This window comes from Pseudophryne corroboree (genome assembly GCF_028390025.1).
Source record: "Pseudophryne corroboree isolate aPseCor3 chromosome 3 unlocalized genomic scaffold, aPseCor3.hap2 SUPER_3_unloc_6, whole genome shotgun sequence".
Taxonomy (NCBI): Eukaryota; Metazoa; Chordata; class Amphibia; order Anura; family Myobatrachidae; genus Pseudophryne; species Pseudophryne corroboree.
Window position 1 is genome coordinate 2,036,877 of NW_026967552.1, and position 23,460 is coordinate 2,060,336.

The 23,460-nt window shown below is 44.6% G+C and overlaps 1 protein-coding gene across 1 annotated transcript in view; it reads left to right on the plus strand.

The window, feature by feature from the left end:
* The window catches only part of LOC134984503 (zinc finger protein 585A-like), a 593,603-nt gene that overhangs the window by 460,245 nt on the left and 109,898 nt on the right, over positions 1-23,460 (plus strand). Inside the window, exons 5-6 of the mRNA XM_063950074.1 lie at positions 17,126-17,223; positions 17,381-17,972. Coding sequence (XP_063806144.1) covers positions 17,126-17,223; positions 17,381-17,972 — 690 coding nt within the window. The remainder of the gene's footprint in view (positions 1-17,125; positions 17,224-17,380; positions 17,973-23,460) is intronic.

Here is a 23,460-nt window from a genome sequence, read left to right on the forward strand (position 1 = left end):
CACATACGTCTCTTCTTCTCCCTCTATATCTTCTGCCTTTATATCAGTCACATACGTCTCTTCTTCTCCCTCTGTATCTTCTGCCTTCATATCAGTCACATACGTCTCTTCTTCTCCCTCTATATCTTCTGCCTTTATATCAGTCACATACGTCTCTTCTTCTCCCTCTGTATCTTCTGCCTTCATATCAGTCACATACGTCTCTTCTTCTCCCTCTATATCTTCTGCCTTTATTTCAGTCACATACGTCTCTTCTTCTCCCTCTGTATCTTCTGACTTTATTTCAGTCACATACGTCTCTTCTTCTCCCTCTATATCTTCTGCCTTTATATCAGTCACATACGTCTCTTCTTCTCCCTCTATATCTTCTGCCTTTATATCAGTCACATACGTCTCTTCTTCTCCCTCTGTATCTTCTGCCTTTATATCAGTCACATACGTCTCTTCTTTTCCCTCTGTATCTTCTGCCTTTATATCAGTCACATACGTCTCTTCTTCTCCCTCTGTATCTTCTGCCTTTATTTCAGTCACATACGTCTCTTCTTCTCCCTCTGTATCTTCTGCCTTTACATCAGTCACATACGTCTCTTCTTCTCCCACTATATCTTCTGCCTTTATATCAGTCACATACGTCTCTTCTTCTCCCTCTATATCTTCTGCCTTTATATCAGTCACATACGTCTCTTCTTCTCCCTCTATATCTTCTGCCTTCATATCAGTCACATACGTCTCTTCTTCTCCCTCTATATCTTCTGCCTTTATATCAGTCACATACGTCTCTTCCTCTCCCTCTATATCTTCTGCCTTTATATCAGTCACATACGCCTCTTCCTCTCCCTCTATATCTTCTGCCTTTATATGAGTCACATACGTCTCTTCTTCTCCCTCTATATCTTCTGCCTTCATATCAGTCACATACGTCTCTTCCTCTCCCTTTATATCTTCTGTTTTAATATCAGAAAGACGTTCTACCTAAAAAGAAAAAAAAAACACTATAATGACATTTGCATACAGTCACATTAAACTGAGGTGAAACATTATAATATCAGTGTATAAGACACACAGCTTCTCTACAGATCATATAGTGACAGTCACTTTGGTATACTGGGGAGACCCTAAATCCCACTTACCTGATCCTCCTGTGGGGTCCTGTGATTCTCCTCTGTACAGTCCTGGGAATACAGAGGACGGGAACATCTCTCTTGGGTATCTCTGTTACTGGGCCCATCTGTAGGAGACACAGTGACTGAGTACAGTGTATATATGTGATTATCAGGTGATGTGTGTATATAGGGGCCCCCGTACCTGTTCTCCCCTGTACAATACATGACAGTCTCCTCTTACCCAGTGATGTGAGGGGCCGGTGATTCTCCATCATCACGTCCTTGTACAGACCCCTGTGTTCCTCTATATACTCCCCCTCCTGCATGGAGACATAGACAGTGACACCCTGACACCTTATAGGAACCTGACACACACAGTGATACAGTCATCACCCAGATACATCCCCTGGTGTTACTGTATAATGTCCCATTCCCGGCAGCCACCTCTCCAGTCACCACCCAGACACGTCCCCTGGTGTTACTGTATAATGTCCCATTCCCAGCAGTCACCTCTCCAGTCATCATCCATACACCCCCCTCCCCCGGTGTTACTGTATAATGTCCCATTCCCGGCAGTCACCTCTCCAGTCATCACCCATACACATCCCCTGGTGTTACTGTATAATGTCCCATTCCCGGCAGTCACCTCTCCAGTCACCACCCGGACACATCCCCTGGTGTTACTGTATAATATCCCATCCCCTCACCTCTCCAGTCATCACCCGGACACGTCCCCTGGTGTTACTGTATAATGTCCCATTCCCAGCAGTCACCTCTCCAGTCATCACCCAGACACTTCCCCTGGTGTTACTGTATAATGCCCCATTCCCAGCAGTCACCTCTCCAGTCAGCAGCTGAATGATCTTGTTGGTGAGTTCCAAGATCTTTTGGTCATTGTGTCTCTCATGTATTAGTGAGTGAGGTGGAGGCACCGTGATGGGGCTCTGGGTCCTGCTCAGTCCTCCTGACACACAGGGACGGCTGCTGGATGTCTTCTTCACTACTGTGTAATCCTGCAAAATGAGGGAAACATCATATCATTGTAAATACTCCCAGATCACCTTCCCAGTCATGTCCATGTATTATTACCTTAGATAAAAGTGATGTCACTGTGACGCTCCCAGATCCCCTCTCCTCCCCAATCCTGTCTCTATATTATTACTTTAGATATATGTGATGTCACTGGGATGCTCCCAGATCACTTCAGCTCCCCAGTCATGATCCTGTATTATTACTATAGATATAAGTGATGTCACTGTGATGCTACCAGCTCCTGTATTATTACTATATATAAGCGATGTCACTGTGTCGCTCCCAGACTCCCTCACCTCCTTAGTCATGTCTATGTATTATTATTATTATAGATATAAGTGATGTCACTGTGAAGCTCCCAGATACCCTCACCTCCCCAGTCATGTCCCTGTATTATTACTATAGATATAAGTGATGTCACTGTGAAGCTCCCAGATCCCCTCACCTCCCCAGTCATGTCCCTGTATTATTACTATAGATATAAGTGACGTCACTGTAACACTTCCAGATCCCCACACCTCCTTAGTCATGTCTATGTATTATTATTATAGATATAAGTGATGTCACTGTGAAGCTCCCAGATCCCCCTCACCTCCCCAGTCATGTCCCTGTATTATTACTATAGATATAAGTGACGTCACTGTGACACTTCCAGATCCCCTCACCTCCCCAGTCATGTCCCTGTATTATTACTATAGATATAAATGACGTCACTGTGACACTTCCAGATCCCCACACCTCCTTAGTCATGTCTATGTATTATTATTATAGATATAAGTGATGTCACTGTGATGCTTCCAGACCCCCTCACCTCCTTAGTCATGTCTATGTATTATTATTATAGATATAAGTGATGTCACTGTGATGCTTCCAGACCCCCTCACCTCCCAGTCATGTAAATGTATTATTACTATAGCTATATGTGATGTCACTGTGACACCAAAAAGGAAAAAGAAAAAAGAAAGACTCTGTGTTGGGGCACTCTTATGATTGTAGTCAAACAATAAAACGTAACTTTTAATTTAATATTAAAATAATATTAAGTAGCACACAACTTCAAAGCTTTATTTTATGTATATATGCAAATTAACAGTTTATTTTGCATAATTGGCACCCCATAGATGGAGTTGCACTTGATAATGAATTACTGCCTAGGTGAAAATATTTGACTTAATAAATAATTACTTGAATGTCACTGTCTATACTCAGTATCACAAGACAGATTAATTATCCCCACAGGGTTCATCGTTCAGCGGTCTGTATAGTTGCAAATAATTCCTTACTATTATCACTCTCAACGGTACAAGTCATAGATCTCAGTGAGTAAAAGTGTTGCCTCTATGGGTACTTAAACACCTGCTGCTCTACGTTGAGACAGTGGTGTTACCATAAGGCTTTTTAATTCAAAGGATTAGTACCTCCTTGAGGTAGTGTTCATTCTAGCACCCTGCACCTTTCAAAATCAATGCAGTTCCTCTTTCCTGCCTGGGGTGTCGCTCTCTGCTGTGGTGCTTCTCAGCATACTCTGATCTGTTAGTCAGTGCTGTGATACAGGCCTGTGTGTGCTGAGAAGCACCAGAGCAGAGAGCGACACCTCAGGCAGCAAAGAGGAACTGCACAGGATTTGAAAGGTGCAGGGTGCTAGAATGAACACTATTGAGGTGTGACCATCAAAAAGACATTGGTTACAAAGCCCGTATCTCTCAATGCCCCTTGCAGAAGGGGGGCTATTAGTATGGGGTATCCCCTTTGTTGTGGGGGTTCATGATACCTAAAACGGATCCATATCACATACCCCTCGTATTTTTATAAAGAAGGTCTCACATAGAGTGTCCAGGTAGACAGTGAAAATTAGATGGAAAATAGATGGTAGGTGGGTAGTTTCCTTCTGCTGTTCAGCATATAGGTTTACTGCACCTGGTATTCATTGCAGGTCTCCCCATCAATTACTGACCAGGCCTACCGGAGATTGGCTTCCAAGATCGGAAGAGATTGAGCTTATCCTATGGAGTATGGCAGTAATCTTTGCTGAATGAGTGAGTACTCTTACCAAGCAGGAAACAAGAGCTTCTGCTGTCCAACCGGATGAGAGAGCACGCTTAGAATAAAGAAAAGAGAAGAAAGAAGAGAAAGAAGAATAGAAAAAATGAAAGATGATAATGGAGCTAGCCAAGTTTTACGGGTAAAGATATGCGTGAGGTTGGCAATCCAGGGTTACACAGTCTTATTGGCAACAAAATGACCAAATTGTGACATAAATTAAATTCAAGAATCATATAAGAAACTGACCGCGAGTAACATCACCGCTGACCGCAAAGTTCCCACCACTGGATACAATGGAGCGCATAGGCGCTACATTGTATCTCTGCCGTGTGCCGCTCACTGACACTACAGGAGCACACAGCCAATCAGGAGAGTGCCACAACGTAAGTATGTATGTATAGAGGTGTGCATGTATGTAATAAACTTTTACTGTCACGGTGTGTGTGTCCTGTTTTTTGTTGGGTATTTTTTTAGTAGTAGTACTACAGGTACCAGCGGGCCCGGGTTTTCCACCGCATGCTGGTACTTGTGGTTCTCCAACTACCAGCTTGCAGGGGAACTTGCTGGGACTTGTAGTACTGCTACTAAAAACAATATTCTGAATTTTGACACTTGGCTATCAGCCCCCCATCCGCCACCCTTGGATGGGGGGGACAGCCTTGGGCTTCACCCCTAGCCCTTGGGTGGCTGGAGGGGGGGACCCCTTGATTTAAGGGGTTCCCACTCCTCCAGGGTACCCCGGCCAGGGGTGACTAGTTGGGGATGTAATGCCAGGGCCGCCAGGACCACAATAAAAGCGTCCCCCGGCTCTGGCATTATGTACCTGGCTAGTGGAGCCCGGTGCTGGTTCAAAAAATACGTGGGACCCCTACGCTTTTTGTCCCCCGTATTTTTTGCATCAGGACCAGGCACAGAGCCCGTTGCTGGTTGATTAAATATGGGGGAACCCCAGTCATTTTTTTCCTCATATTTTTTCAACCAGGACCGGCTCAAAGAGCCGAGGCTGGTTTTGCTTAGGAGGGGGGACCCCACGCATTTTTTTTCCGACTTTAAACTATTTTTTATTTTTTTAAAGATGCACAATGAAACCCTGCACGGATCTCACAGATCCGTCCGAGTTTCATTGTTTTAATGTCGGCAGTGTTTTACTATTCACTCCCGTAAAACACTGCCAAAAAATACGAATGACATCGACATCGGAAAACACGAAAATTTAAAATACGACAACTTAGTAAATTAGTCGGAAAAAATTCAAAAAGTTACAGTTTAACACACTCGATGTAATTCGTGTTTGAACTTTAACCTCATTCTGAAAATTACGAATTTTAGTAAATATACCCCTGTATGTTGAAAATCTGCACCATGGATGCACCTGGTTGATAAATGAGACAGCTCCTATAATTGGGAGGCCGATATATTTACTGAAAACAGAGGCTTATCCTGCTGCAGAGACATTCTGGTATATCACTCAAAAAACTAATCGTCCGAGTGCAGAAGAAGAAAACACTTATTTCTTACAGCTGAATTGCTGTTTACCAGCAAGGGTTAAGAGATAATAATAAAATTATAGGTGGACCTTTGTCCTGGAGTATGTGATGATCAGCTGTTGTATTACATGTCTGTTATACCAGAGAGTGAATGGTAACCTGTGAGATACTAATCATACCCAAATAGAAACATTCACATTGTACGACTTCTCAGTATCTACTAATTACTCAAATGTTAAATCAGCAACTTTGAAAACGACACTTAAAAGTAATCATATAGAGTACAATCAAAAAAGCCCAAATGGGCGCTTACTGGACCGGGAGAACCCCTGGAGTGGGTATGGGCTGCGCAGTCCCAATACCCACGTGGACCAAATGGACCGTTTCACCTCAAGTGGGCTTGTTCTTTTTTCTTTTTGCTATGCATTTTACTGACTCTGGGAACACCACCGACATTTGAAATCAACACACCATGTGTAAATTGGTAATATGGTCGGTTAGGGACTAATATCCATCAAAGGTTATAGTCTTATGTTTCAACCTGTTGCGGAACTACCCACTTTGTAGTCACTGTGACACCCCCAGATCCCCTCACCTCCCCAGTCATGTCCCTGAATTACTACTAGAGATATAAGTGATGTCACTGTGTCGCTCCCAGATCCCCTCACCTCCCCAGTCATGTCCCTGAATTACTACTAGAGTTATAAGTGACATCACTGTGATGCTCCCAGATCCCTTCACCTTCCGAGTCATGGCCCTGTATTATTACTATAGATATAAATGACATCACTGTGATGCTCCCAGATCCCTTCACCTTCCGAGTCATGTCCCTGTATTATTACTATAGATATTAGTGATGTCACTGTGACACTCCCAGATCCCCTCACCTCCCCAGTCATGTCCCTTTATTATTACTATAGATATAAGTGATGTCACAGTGATACTCCAAGATCCCCTCACCTACCCAGTCATGTCCCTGTATTATTACTATAGATATAAGTGATGTCACTATGATGCTTCCAGATTCCCTCACCTCCCCAGTCATGTCCCTGTATTATTACTATAGATATAAGTGACGTCACAGTGATACTCCCAGATCCCCTCACCTCCCCAGTCATGTCCCTGTATTATCACTATAGATAAAAGTGATGTCACTGTGATACTCCCAGATCCCCTCACCTCCCCAGTCATGTCCCTTTATTATTACTATAGATATAAGTGACGTCACAGTGATACTCCCAGATCCCCTCACCTCCCCAGTCATGTCACTGTAATGATACGATCATACTGTAAATCTTGCATGCTAATGTTTCAACAATAAATGGATACAAAGTATTTAGAAGAAACAATAATGGTGAATTTTATCAGTTAAAGAAAACAATTTAGTATTATCTTTTATTTATATGGTGCCATAAGGGATCTGCAGCGCCCATTACACAGTACATAAACAAATGAGCAGAAAACACAGTGTGAGACAATATGGGACAAATACAAGGTACATGCAAAAAAACAGGGGTTAGGTGCCATCAAAGGGAGTATGAAGTATAAGATAGTGTAAGTAATAGTGTTCACTCTAGGATTTGGGCAGGGCGCCGGACTGTGAGAGGCAGAAGTGTGTGCGCTGAAAAAGGGGTGTGCCCATGCAAAATAAAGGGTGTGGTCATTTCACGTAATAAAAGTGGGCGGTTCAGCCCACAGACGTTAAAACGGGGCGTAAGCGGCTGGCGGTGTCACTGTTTGGGGCATGCCCAGCACCTATGGAGGTGCTGGGCTTTCCCCAAGCTCTCTCACAGCGTGAATGGATGCTGCGCGCATGCGCATGGCATCTTTACAAACTGGGAGGGCAGGAAGCGGGTGGCTGTTCTAGCAGGGCGTCGCAGAAATGGCAGGGCGGAGTTTGCCCTTAAAAAAAAACCGGCCAGGGCGCGGCGCCCTGCTAAAACAGCCTAGCGTGAACACTAAGTAAGAGAAGGCAAGGCACATGATGGAGAAGGCCCTGCTCTTGTGAGCTTACAATCTAAAAGGTGAAGGGCTAACAGACCATGGTGACATAGAATGGGTAGACTGCAAGCGTGGACAAGAGGGTTAGGAGGATAGTTGGCTGGGGTTGGTGAAGAAGTGGGTCTTGAGAGCTCAATTGAAGTTTTGTAGAGAGTCGGATGGGGAGAGGTAGAGAATTCCAGAGAAAGGGAGCAGCAGGTTTTAAATCGTGTAGTTAGGAGTGGGAGGAGGAAATCAGTTGGCAGGAGAGGCGGCGTGCATTAGTAGTGAAGAGGACGGGTGGTGGTGTAAAGGGAGATAAGGTCAGAGATGTAAATGGGAGAGGAGTGGGTGAGGGCTTTGTAAGTGAGTGTGAGAAGTTTGAATTGGATTCTGAAGGGGAAGGGGAGTGTCGAAGTCGAATATATTACAGCCATACACATCACGTAAAAACTTCACACAGATGGCCTTCGTGCGGGTACTTGTTCCACTGTGCGTGCGCATACTCGCAAGTTGCGTATGATCACTCCCGCGATCGTGCGTGTTAGCGCGTGGTATGAGTATTTAGGGTAGCATATGCATTTGCATGGAAAAGCCTCAAAGACATATTCTATATTTAAGTCACATAGCACAGAATTTACACATAGCCCACATGCACCACACCAGCGAGTTTCATTTATGTAAAAGGTAAAACAACAGGGGGATTCGACTTTACAGGATATGAGGGGACAGAATTAGGTTAGGAGGTGGTGTTTGGTATCCATCTGTAAGGTATATTAAGAGCAATATTCCGATAGCAGTTTGCAGAAGGTAGCACGCTCCTGCGCATAATTATGCGCAGGAACAGAATATTAATATCTTACTGTATTTACTGTACACATGATATTCGGTGGGAACCCACTGGAGAACAACTGTAACTGCACCCGGACCAGGCATCGCCCACCTATTCAAACCGACCTATGACCCCTCCTGTACTGTAAATGACCATCCCAGTGACCTATAGGTGAAGAGATTACAGTTTCCATTGTATCATGTTTTGGACAAATGTATAAAAACCCAGCTGCCTGGCCGGCCACACACATTCTCTGAAGGTCATCTATCTTGATTGATTGAGGACCGGGTGGCGCTGGCGAACAAACGTATGTACCATTGATTGTAGCCTCTTCTCTTATTGTGTTTGTATTATTGTTGTAACCCCCTGCTAGTAAATAACCGTTGGTGGGTCGGACCCCAACATATTTTAAATACAATTGGTGTCGTGTTCCTTTCCTGCTAAAGGTTTAAAGTGTATCTCAGCCACTCGGGCTGCTGCATTGTGCTCACAGCATGTAGGCTTGTGTACACAAAGTGTGTACTTATTACGCCCGTTCTCATGAGTACGCATAGTGCATACACGGTGCTAGCTTGTGTACGTAAGGTGCGTAAACAGTACAGAGGTTAAGGATTATATTCAGCGGCCGCAGCGGCTGGAACTTTATTGAAATAAGTTGTTGCTTTTTCGTCCTGTAAGTTAATCAGCTTTAACAGGAGCCAGTGAAGGGCTTGTAGGAGAGGGGAGGTGGACGTAGTACATTTGGTGAGGAAGATGAGCCAGGCAGCAGCATTGAGGGTATATTGGAGTGGAGATATGTATGTGTTAGGGCTGCCAGTCAGGAGGAGAGTACAGGAGAGGGAGGAGGGAAGGAATACACCAAGACAGCGCACTTGGCGGCTAGAGAAGATAGTAGTGCCATCAGTAGATAATGACATTGTGGGAGGTGAGGTTATGCGGGAGGGAGGGAAGATGATCAGCTCGGTCTTAGACATGTTAGGTGTAATAAAGCGCTGGGACATCCAAACAGAGACAGCAGTGAGACAGTTGGAGATTCGAGTGAGGAGAGCAAGAGAGAGGTCCGGATACAGGAAAGATAGATTTGAGTGTCATCAGCATAGAGATGATATTAGAAATCAAAATATTGAATGAGCTTACCTAGTGAGGACGTATAGAGAGAGAAAAGAAGAGGTCCAAGGACAGAACCTTGGGGGACATCTACAGTTAGTGGAAGTGGGGGGAGGTGGAGTCATGAGAGGAGACAGAGAAGTAACGGCCAGACAGATAGGAAGAGAAAGCAGTATCACGCAGACCAATGGAGTGAAGGATTTGCAGTAGGAGAGGGTGGTCCACAGTGTCAAAAGCAGCAGAGAGATCAAGAAGAATAAGTAGAGAGTAGGATTTAGCAGCATGGAGGTCATTGCAGACCTTTGTAAGGGCAGTTCACTGAAGTGGGGAGGACGGAAGCCAGACTGGAATGGGTCAAGCACTGAGTGTGAGGAAAGAAAGGAATATTATAATACAGGCCTCTCCCCCTGTAGAGTAGGATGCCACAGGCTGCTCCTCCCATCTATTATGACAACACAGTCCACTCCCCCTGTATACTATGACAACATAGGATGCTACCCCTGTATATTATGACAACACAGGCCACTCCCCCTGTATATTATGACAACACAGGATGCTACCCCTGTATATTATGACAACACAGGCCACTCCCCCTGTATATTATGACAACACAGGCCGCTCCTTCTGTATATTATGACAACACAGGATGCTACCCCTGTATATTATGACAACACAGGATGCTCCCCCTGTATACTATGACAGCACAGGATGCTATCCCTGTATATTATGACAGCACAGGCCGCTCCTTCTGTATATTATGACAACACAGGCTGCTCCCCTTGTATACTATGACAACACAGGATGCTACCCCTGTATATTATGATAGCACAGGATGCTACCCCTGTATATTATGACAACACAGGATGCTACCCCTGTATATTATGACAACACAGGCCGCTCCTTCTGTATATTATGACAACACAGGCTGCTCCCCTTGTATACTATGACAACACAGGATGCTACCCCTGTATATTATGATAGCACAGGATGCTACCCCTGTATATTATGACAACACAGGATGCTCCCCCTGTATATTATAACAACACAGGATGCTATCCCTGTATATTATAACAACACAGGATGCTCCCCCTGTATATTATGACAACACAGGATGCTCCCCCTGTATATTATGACAACACAGGATGCTCCCCCTGTATATTATAACAACACAGGATGCTCCCCCTGTATATTATAACAACAGAGGATGCTATCCCTGTATATTATAACAACACAGGCCGCTCCCTCTGTATATTATGACAACACAGGATGCTATCCCTGTATATTATAACAACACAGGCCGCTCACTCTGTATATTATGACAACACAGGATGCTACCCCTGTATATTATGACAACACAGGTCGCTCCCCCTGTATATTATGACAGCACAGGATGCTACCCCTGTATATTATGACAACATAGGCCGCTCCCCCTGTATAGTATGACAGCACAGGATGCTATCCCTGTATATTATAACAACACAGGCCGCTCCCTCTGTATATTATGACAACACAGGAAGCTACCCCTGTATATTATGACAACATAGGCCGCTCCTCCTGTATACTATGATAGCACAGGTCGCTCTCCCTGTATACTATGACAACATAGGCCGCTCCCCCTGTATACTATGACAACACAGGATGCTACCCCTGTATATTATGACAACGCAGGCCGCTCCTTCTGTATAGAAAGACATTACATGCCGCTCACCCTATATAATAATACTAACACGACACCACAGGCACCTCCCAATGTATAGAAGGGCAACACAGTTCGCTCCCCCTGTAGAGTAGGACAACACATAGCGCTCCCCTGTATAGTACAATGCCATTATATGTATAGAATAACGGTAACGGCGAGGTCTGCGCCACCTGTATTACGGTAAGGGTGGGGTATACTCCACCGGTATTACGGTAACGGCGGGCTCTGCGCCACCTGTATTACAGTAACGGTGGGCTCTGCGTCACCTGTATTACAGTAACGGCGGGGTCTGCGCCACCTGTATTAAGCTAACGGCGGGGTCTGCTCCACCTGTATTACGGTAACGGCGGGGCCTGCGCCACCTGTATTACGGTAACGGCGGGGTCTGCACCACCTGTATTACGGTAACGGCGGGGTCTGCACCACCTGTATTACGGTAACGGCGGGGTCTGCGCTACCTGTATTACGGTAACGGCGGGGTCTGCGCCACCTGTATTACAGTAATAGGACACTAGAGTGTCAGCCACCTGTACAGGGATAATGCAGCACCAGAGGCTGCTCCAGCTGCACTATAACAAGGCACCAGAGGCTGCTCCCCCTGTAGTACAGAACCTGACACCAGAGCTGCTCAGCCTATAGAATAATAATAATAATAATATCATTACCTGCTGCCAGACACAGCAATGGCTGCTCTCTGCTCCTGCTGCATTGTGGGAATGATAGAAGGAAGGCGGAGCTAAGACCAGGGGAAAATGGCCGCCGCTCCTGATGTCATTACACGGCCAGGGAACCTATTGCTGCTGCCAGACTGGTCTACAAGAAAATGGCCGCCGGCCTCCTGCACTGATGACATGTACAGTAATAATCGTTACAGAGGGCGGGGCTGTAGGCGGGGTGAAGGAGGGGAGGGGCCAGCAACCAGTAAGCGGCCTGTGCTAATCATACCCTACTTCCTGTCTGTGCGTTCCACCTTACTTCCGTACTGTGCGTTCCACATACAGGAAGTGAGTTTTCGTCGACTGCTGCAGCCTCCCAGTGTCCGTGGAGATCAGGTAATGACGTCTTACTATACAGGGGGAGCAGCCTGTGGTGTCCTGATATTATTATTATACAGGGGGAGCAGCCTTTGGTGTCCTGTTATTATTACTATACAGGGGGAGCAGCCTGTGGTGTCCTGTTATTATTATACAGAGGGAGATGCCTGTGGTTTCCTGTTGTTATTATAATACAGAGGGAGTGGCCTGTGGTGTCCGGTTATTATTATTATTATTATTATTATACAGGGGGAGCGGCCTGTGGTGTCCTGTTGCTATTAGTGTTATACAGGTGGAGCAGGTTTTTGTGTACGGTTATTGTACAGGGACAGCGGCTTGTGGTGTCCAGGTATTATTATTATACATTGGGAGTGTTGGTGATGTCCTACAATACTGGAGGAATGGCCTGAGGTGTCCTGCTTTTAAAGACATCTGTTATTATTTTTATACTGGGGTGCAGCCTTTAGTGTCGTTATTATTATTAATTTTATTATATGTAATTTTGGGGATTGAAAATATTGCTCAGTATGAAGACCTGGGAGTGTCACTGTGACATCACTTATATCTATAGTAATAATACAGGGACATGACTGGGGAGGTGAGGGGAACTGGGAGTGTCACAGTGAGTTCATATATCTATAGTAATGTAACCCCTTTTTTACCTGGGGGTAAAGTGTATATGTACAATGTGCCTCCACCCAAGCTATTCAGAGCCCAATACTCTAATCGCTTAGGAAATAACCTACCCCTGTAGTGGTCGCCTATAACATTAGTATGTGATGTAACCAGATAGGACTATGCACATTTACCTATCGTACCTTTCCTTTGTGATTTCAGGCTCTTCCACAGATACGGAGACAGTTCCACCGGTAAGTATACTAGTTTTAATATGCAAGAAGTTATAGGCCACTTTATACAGTTCTATCATATAATACTCAAACCATGAACCGTTCTAATAATATACCCCACCTATACATAATAATATACCCCACCTATACATAATAATATACCCCACCTATACATAATAATATACTCCACCTATACATAATAATATACCCCACCTATACATAATAATATACCCCACCTATACATAATAATATACCCCACCTGTACATAATAATATACCCCACCTGTACATAATAATATACCCCACCTGTACATAATAATATACCCCACCTGTACATAATAATATACCCCACCTGTACATAATAATATATCCCACCTGTACATAATAATATACCCCACCTGTACATAATAATATACCCCACCTATACATAATAATATACCCCACCTATACATAATAATATACCCCACCTATACATAATAATATATCCCACCTATACATAATAATATACCCCACCTGTACATAATAATATATCCCACCTATACATAATAATATACCCCACCTATACATAATAATATACCCCACCTATACATAATAATATACTCCACCTATACATAATAATATACCCCACCGATACATAATAATATACCCCACCTATACATAGTAATATACCCCACCTATACATAATAATATACCCCACCTATACATAATAATATACCCCACCTATACATAATAATATACCCCACCTGTACATAATAATATACCCCACCTATACATAATAATATACTCCACCTATACATAATAATATACCCCACCTATACATAATAATATACCCCACCTATACATAATAATATATCCCACCTATACATAATAATATACCCCACCTGTACATAATAATATACCCCACCTATACATAATAATATACCCCACCTATACATAATAATATACCCCACCTATACATAATAATATACTCCACCTATACATAATAATATACCCCACCGATACATAATAATATACCCCACCTATACATAGTAATATACCCCACCTATACATAATAATATACCCCACCTATACATAATAATATACCCCACCTGTACATAATAATATACCCCACCTGTACATAATAATATACCCCACCTGTACATAATAATATACTCCACCTATACATAATAATATACCCCACCTATACATAATAATATACCCCACCTATACATAATAATATACCCCACCTATACATAATAATATACCCCACCTATACATAATAATATAACCCACCTATACATAATAATATACCCCACCTATACATAATAATATACCCCACCTATACATAATAATATACCCCACCTATACATAATAATATACCCCACCTATACATAATACTATACCCCACCTATACATAATACTATACCCCACCTATACATAATAATATACCCCACCTATACATAATAATAATATACCCCACCTATACATAATAATAATAATATACCCCACCTATACATAATAATATACCCCACCTATACATAATAATATATCCCACCTATACATAATAATATACCCCACCTGTACATAATAATATACCCCGCCTATACATAATAATATACCCCACCTATACATAATAATATACCCCACCTATACATAATAATATACCCCTCCTATACATAATAATATACTCCACCTATACATAATAATATACCCCACCTATACATAAGGTAATGCATGCAATACAGAACATACGATTCCACAAGAAAGTTGTGAGGCTGCGTTTGATAAACCACCCGGGTTCTCTTACTATAATCGTGCACGGTTGGGGCCCTTTCGTGTCTGTGTATAAGAAGTACTCTGGGTTATATGGGTCTCCACTTGGAGCAATTGTCCTCACGATTGTTGAGCAATCCCTACTTCATGGCAATGAATAGCATGGTTTCCATGGAAGATCTAATTGTAGCGCTCCTAGACAACCTGAAACAGGAAGGTAGTACGTGGAGCTCTCCACCCTGGAATCCCTGACACCCGTGGTCTACTCGTTACATATAGTGGGGTGATGATCTGTGTTACCTGTCCCAGTATAAGCATAGCCCCACTGTAGATCCGTGGGGGTGGCTCCAGAACATACAGAAGTCCCGGTTATTGGCACCTGTCTCTGATAGGTAAGGGGTGCTTAGTCTCCCTAGTGTATCATTTCCAAGTTTAGATGACCCTGCGCCCTCTCCGAGCTGCTTTCATCATTATACACCACCGCACTCTATGACTGCTACCCGGCTGGTCATTATCTAATGCAGTGGTTCTTAAACTCGGTCCTCAGGACCCCACACAGTGCATGTTTTGCAGGTAACCCAGCAAGTGCATAGGTGTATTAATTACTCACTGACACATTTTAAAAGGTCGACAGGTGGCGCTAATTATTTCACTTTTGATTCTGTGAGGAGACCTGCAAAACATGCACTGTGTGGGGTCCTGAGGACCGAGTTTGAGAACCTGTGCTCTAATGGATATGGAGTCTCTAGAGGTGATATTTGTACTTCTCAGATCCACCGATCCTGCTGGTCCCTGTGCTACTGTGCCGGGGGCTGGTACTTTAATAGTTAAAGGCTGATAGGGGAATATGCAGATTAGCAGGATTTATATGGGGGCATCCTGCACTTACAATGATAGTGTGCCCGGTCTGGCCCTCCCCCCGACTCCGCATCCACCAACAACCGGGCTCTTCCTGCAGGTTGGATGGATGAGGGACACAGCTCTGCCTCGGGGGGGAAACTGTCTGCTACTGCTGGAGTCCTGGTAGCTACTGCCTGTACTGCGGTCTCCTTCTATGTACTAGCCTGCCCCACCAGTGCTCTACCTCCCAGCACTCTCCGTGACAACCAGGCACCGGGACGTCCCTGCTCGGCGCCCACCAGGGGAAATTAACACCGCGCTTCTCACCCGCAGCGGAAGACATCCAATTCCTTTCCCCCACAGGGGCTCTCTCACTCGCAGGGAACCGCCTTCCTGTAAACTCCCTCGTCTCAGCCGCCAGCCTTTTTCTCTCCCCTTAGTCACCCCACCAACAAAACCGCCGCTACACGCGCCCAGCCACCTCTCTCAGCACACGGGACCTCTGGAAGCTTCTCCACGATCTCCCCCGCACACTGCGCGCTTACCAGAGTCCCCTCACCTTCAGCAGGCACAGAATAATAACATGCATAAACACTATACATTATTGGATCACTAGAAAGATCCAAGTTATTATCACATATATGGTATACATCAGTTGGCAGCATCTCTATTACCTTATAGATCTACACATTCATTAATTGATTTGCCCCTCATAGTGTCCCAAGGCCTTCAGATCACTAGGGTACTACAGTAATAATACAGGGACATGACTGGGGAGGTGAGGGGATCTGGAAGTGTCACAATAACGTCACTTATATCTATAGTAATAATACAGGGACATGACTGGGGAGATGAGGGGATCGGGAGTGTCACATTGACATCACTTATATCTATAGTAATAATACAGGGACATGACTGGGGTCTGAGGAGACTTGGGAGTACAGTAACACCGGGGGATGTGTCTGGGTGATGACTGGAGAGGTGACTGCTGGGAATGGGACATTATACAGTAACACCAGGGGACGTGTCTGGGTGATGACTGGAGAGGTGACTGCTGGGAATGGGACATTATATAGTAACACCAGGGGATGTGTCTGGGTGATGACTGTATCACTGTGTGTGTCAGGTTCCTATAAGGTGTCAGGATGTCACTGTCTATGTCTCCATGCAGGAGGGGGGAGTATATAGAGGAACACAGGGGTCTGTACAAGGAAGTGATGATGGAGAATCACCGGCCCCTCACATCACTGGGTAAGAGGAGACTGTCATGTATTGTACAGGGGAGAGCAGGTATGGGGGCCCCTATATACACACATCACCTGATAATCACATATATACACTGTACTCAGTCACTGTGTGTCTCCTACAGATGGGCCCAGTAACAGAGATACACCAGAGAGATGTCCCCGTCCTCTGTATTCCCAGGACTGTACAGAGGAGAATCACAGGACCCCACAGGAGGATCAGGTAGGTGGGATTTAGGGTCTCATCCAATACACCAAAGTGACTGTCACTATATGATGTTCAGAGAAGCTGTGTGCGTATAGTACATTAATATTATACTGTTTCACCTCAATTTAATCAAACAATATGCAAATGCCATTGTATTTTTTGGGTTATTTAGGTAGAAAATCTTTCTCGTATAAAGGCAGAAGCTATAAGGAGAGAAGAAGAGACGTATGTGACTGATATAAAGGCTGAAGATATAGAGGAAGAAGAGGAGACGTATGTGACTGATATAAAGGCAGAAGATGTAGATGGAGAAGAAGAGACGTATGTGACTGATATAAAGGCAGAAGATACAGAGGGAGAAGAAGAGACATATATGACTGATATAAAAGCAGAAGATATAGAGGGAGAAGAAGAGACGTATGTGACTGATATAAAGGCAGAATATATAGATGGAGAAGAAGAGACGTATGTGACTGATATAAAGGAAGAAGATCTAGAGGGAGAAGAAGAGATGTATGTGATTGATATGAAGGTAGAAGATACAGAGGGAGAAGAAGAGACGTATGTGACTGATATGAAGGCAGAAGATATAGATGGAGAAGAAGAGACGTATATGACTGATATAAAGGCAGAAGATATAGAGGGAGAAGGAGAGACGTATGTGACTGATATAAAGGCAGAAGATATAGAAGGAGAAGAAGAGACGTATGTGAGGAGTGATCAGCAGTGTAAGGAGGAGGAGATCCCTACAGATATCAGCACAGGTGAGTAATAAACACTTATTACAGAAGTCACATATTCTCATTGCTCAGTCACTACAGCAATCTTTTATTCTACGCCCTCCTCCGCCATCAGCCCTGTTCTCAGTTGGGTATTTATAACACAAGGCTATCCATGACAAACATCAGATGAAGAGAGTTATTACACACATCACTATAGTGTTATTAAAAGTAACAAGCAGAAGTTTATTTTTAGGGATCATATATAAGTAGTATTGTGTTTTTTGTGTAGCGTCTAATTTGTATGGGATCTAAATTTCTCAGTTTAGCAACCTTTTATTAAATAACCTTCATTTTGTTAGATGATGCAGGTATTAAATAACTTCTTGTATATAGTAGACCTATTTGGCCATTTGTGGTCAGGTTTACTTTATCTTTACATTTAGCGAGGTGTAGTTGTGGTGTAAAGGACAGAGTGTGATTCCTGATTAGTTAAAAAAACAAATACCAAATACAGAGCAACATCACCAAACAGGTAATTTTAACTTTAAACTTGTCATTTATTTTGTACTGTCTGGACATGGCTACTAATAACAGATGCACAGACATAATTCTTATAGCTATGTGTGTAAATGCTAGAAGCTTAGGAGACAAAATTCCAGAGCTAATTGTGATAATGACCAAGGATAACCTGGATATTGTGTCAATTACAGAGTCATGGTGAAATGAGAATCATGACTGGGCCATAGCTATACCAGGATACAATTTATTTAGGAAGGATAGAATAGTCAGTATAGGAGGAAGGGTAGCAATGTATGTGGGAAAAAAGCATAAATGCTACTTCAATTAATACAAAACATTGAAGAAAATCTGAGGCCCTTTGGGTCACCACAAAAACCGTGGAGAAGGACATTATTCGCATTGGGGTGATCTGTAGACCACCTGGCCAGGGGCAGGATTTGGATAGGAATCTATTGTTGGACATCACTAAAATGGCTTTAAAGGGAGAAGTCATAATCATGGGAGACTTTAATTTAACTGATGCAAATTGGGAGGGGTCTTTTGCAAGTTCAGCTACAAGTGGCAAATTTCTATATTCCTTACAGGGAGCATCTCTCAATAAACAGCAGATATTTCCCTTCTGCATAGAAAAGCGGTCGGGAAAGAAAGAAGTAAACATCCTTTCTCTTTCATCCACTAGGGGACACTGGAGTCTTATACAGTAGGGGTGTGAAGCTTGCAACCGGAGGTGTGGCACAATCTAAAAATTAGTATTGTCTGCACAGCCGGCTCCTTACCTTCACATCCCTCAGTTTGAAAAATTGTGCCAAGGAGGTACAAGCACAAGAAGGGAGCTCCTCCTCCATTTCAGTACTGAGACTGAGTTAACCTAATGTAAAGGGGGACGAAAGTCTTAAGAATAAAGAGACAATGATCCCTACTAAAGGGGATCTGCATCTCTCCTCAGAAAATCCGGAGCACAGAGTCAGCAGTGAGTACTGGTTGTAAAGGGGCCCTAGTTACAGTTAAACTTACGGTAACCATAGCTTCTTCATGGATCCAGGAGGCAGTTTGACAGACTTCCTCCCACGGACCGCACACAACGCTGCTACCTTCTGGCTCTTAGCCCTGGGACTCAGCAGCGCAGCTTCCCCGCTGCCCCCTCCTTCCGCTGCTGCTGTGACAGAACAATCGGTCTGAAACACTCCCTGGCCGGCTATACACTCCCGCTTCATGTCAGCTCCCCCGCCCTCCTTCCTCTACCGACAGAGGGCTGAGGGAGAAGCAGCGCGGCTGTCAGCGGCAGCGTATACCGCCGCCTCTTAAACACACAGCGGGGCGCTTGAAAAGAGCGCCCCCTCCCGCCGCCCGCTGAAACGACATATCTCTCATTGCTGCAGCCGCAGCTTCTCCTGCACTCGCCGGGACCCGGGCTATATCCCCCACACACTTCCTCCCACCGTCGGCGCTAGTACGAGGGCGCGGAGGGCTGGAAAAGATGACGGGGGAACGAGCAGCAGCGGCTTCTCATACGCTGCTGCCTTATAACTTAACACCTGGTAGGCTAGCAGCGCAGCTCCTCCGCCGCTCCCCTTTTATAGAGAGTAGAGGCTATTCCATTTGGGGGTTAGATGATGTTTGATGAGTTAGACAAGTGGATTTCGCAAGCAACTGCAGTGACATCTACCTTTCTACCTACTTCTTACTCGAGCACCACGTCACACGTTAGAGGAGGTTGCTCGGGACCAGTGTTTAAATTCATTTGATCGCTGTCGTACCGAGCCAGAAGAGGTTTGGAGCAACAGACTCGTGGAACCAGTGGTAGAGGTCATTCACAGTCGACACCAGAAAAGCAGGACAGACCTGCTGACAAACCCGTGGTATGATGGTTTTCCTGCTCACCTGGGGTCCCCCTTGGGGGGCGCAGAGTTGGAAGGTTTTCGGGACGCCTGGACCAAAACATCACCAGACGTCTGGATCATCCAGATATTTCCCAGGGTTACAGGATAGTTACAAGAGCGTCCACACAGTCCATTTATTTGGCCTAGGTGCCCGTTGTGAGCAGGAGCGTTACAGGAGGCAACTTCAAAGACTCCTGCATACAAAGGGTTAAGTCGCCAGTCTCATATCCTCAATGAGGAACAGGATTTTATTCAAAACTTTTGGTAGTGCAAAATACCTTCATATCCCGATTTGGACCCCTCACCAAGCTTACTTAAGATTTGCACCGGTGTGGGATCACTACCGAATCAGTGCCCTGCCATTCGGTCTATCATCAGCTCCAAGAATCTTTATAAAGATCAAAGCAATAGTGGTGACAGTATTGAGACAGGGGTCACGATCATACCTTATCTAGACAATCTACTGATCAAGGCCTCATCTCAGAAACAGCTGATAAAGGATGCTCAAGCATCTCATCAATTTCTCATTCAACATGGGTGGATTGTGAACCTCCAGAAATCCAACCACATGCCAACTCCACAGATTAATTTCCTCGATTTCATCTTGGACACGATACAATTAAGAGTATTCCTACCAGAGAACTAGATCTAGGACCCACAGAGGTTAGTGGCTCAGGTACTAAGGACACAGACGGGTTCTCTACACCTCTGTGCTACTTCTTGAGAAGAGGGTGGCGCCGTTCGCAGCTCTCCGGTACGGCGGACTTCATTCCTGACCATTCCAGATGAAACTCATTGCTCAGGGAGCAGGTTCGCACTGGCTTCTACATCGAAGAATCCATCTTCCACCACACATACGAACCTACTTGATTTGGTGGTCGTTGCACAAGAATCTCGCAGCAGGCAAGAGATTCGGCATTTGGGATTGGAGGATCCTGACAACGGACGCCACTCTCAGAGGTTGGGGTGCCGTCCTAGTGGAACAAATTCCTAATAGTTTGCAGATTCAAGATGGAATAAATCCAGTCAGTTATTGTGGGTTTAGAACATGGAGGGGTCATGGTATCCATGGACATAAAGGATGGACGTTACAGGAGAGCAGCCTACCCATAGACATTCTCGAACTGAGAGCAGTTTACAATGTGCTTCTCTTAGCTGCAGACCTAGTCATGGGTCAACACTTAAAGATACAGTCGGACAATGTCACAATGACGTCTTACATAAACCATCAAGGAGGAACAAAGAGCAGGATGGCGTTAAAGGAAGCCACAAAGATCTTTTTGTGGGCAAAAAGGCGAAACATCATCCTCTCGGCAGTGTTCATTCCAGGTGTAGAAAACTGTGAAGCAGATTATCTCAGCCGCCAGGACATGCATCCGGGAGAGTGGTGCCTACATCCACGGATTTTCGAAATGGTGATGAGGAGATGGGGTCTATCTCAAGTCGATCTAATGGCGTCTTGGCAAAACTATCAGCTGCCCAGATATGTGTCCAGGACAAAAGATCCAGCAGCAGAAGGAGTGGACGCATTAACACTTCCTTGGTGTTACAGGAGGGTTTACATTTTTCCACCTTTTCCACTCATACCCAGGGTTCTGAAACGGTTGAAACGAGAACGAGTGTGGGCATTTCTAATCGCACTAGATTAGCCCCGCAAGAGTTGGTACTCAGACCTGCGAGGGTTACTAGTGGAAGATCCTTGGCGGTTACCTCAGAGGGAGGACCTGCTATCTCAGGGACTGTTCCAACACCCACACCTGCACAGGCTGCATTTAACGGCGTGGCTATTGAAACCCGGATCTTAAGAAACAGAAGGATACCAAGAACGGCCATTCCTACAATGTTTGCCGCTAGGAAGCCGGTCACAGCCATGCACTACTACAGGATTTGGAAGAGGTACATGGACTTATGTCAAGAATGTGGGTGGAATTCAACGATCTACCACTTATCCAGACTTCTACTTTTCCTTCAGGCCGGTCTAGATGTAGGACTGAGGCTAGGCCCTCTGAAGGTTCATATTTCGTTTCTCTCTATACTATTTCAACAAACGGTTAGCATTCTTGCCAGAGGTTCAAACCTTTTTACAGGGGGTTCTGAGGATACAACCCCCTTTTCGTCCTACCACTGCGCCATGGGACTTAAATTTGGTGTTGGAATTTTTGAGATCTCCAACTTTTGAGCCGTTAGCAAGAACAGACCTGAAATATCTCTTTTGGAAGGTCACATTATTGATTGCCTTGGTTTCGGCCAGGCGGGTTTCTGAGTTGGGAGCCTTATCGTGTAAGAGTCCTATGAATGTTTCATGAGGATAGGGCAGAACTCCGTACAAGACCAGGTTTCCTTCCTAAGGTTTGTTTCACGTAAACCAGCCAATTGTGGTCCCATCTTTTCAGGGTCTCGCAGATGGGGAAGTGTCCTTGGATGTTGTCTGAGCTTTAAGGGTATATGTACAAGTTACGTCGTCCTTCAGAAAGTCGGACCATTGTTTGTTCTTTATGATGGGCCAAAGAAGGGGTGCCAGCATCTAAGCAGCCTTTGTCTAGATGGATTCGACTTGCCATTCGGCAAGCTTATATTTCTCCTGTGGCAAACAGGTTACGGTTCAGACGGGTGCTTATACCACCAGATCAGTGGGTGCCTCATGGGCGGCTTCCAGACGTGTTTCCACTACTCAACAGACAAAGAGGAGTGGGTGCAAATCCCCTCCCCTAAATTCCCTTCCGCACACTGAAAATTACCCTGTAACCATACCTGAACCTATCTGTTAATAAAATTCAGAGAATTAGTCACAAATGTTTGCAAGCACATGTTTAGCTGCTGAGCCACGTCACGCCTTCTCTGATACAGCAGTCCTAACCTACATAATAGCAGTGCCCACATAGGGCCATGTAATTTGTCACAGTAGGCCTCATGATAAAGGCTATTACTAAAACACTTCCAGACAGAGAGCTAACTTACCCTGGAGTCACCCCCAGGATCTCCCATTGGCACTACAAGGAACAGCATGCCTTCCAAATGCTGCTCCCATTCAATTCCACTACTCAACTTTGCAGAGCGGCGACGTGGTCCTCAGCCCACACGTTCGTGAAATTTGACAAGTTTGATACCTTTGGGTCCGTAGACTGTAAGTT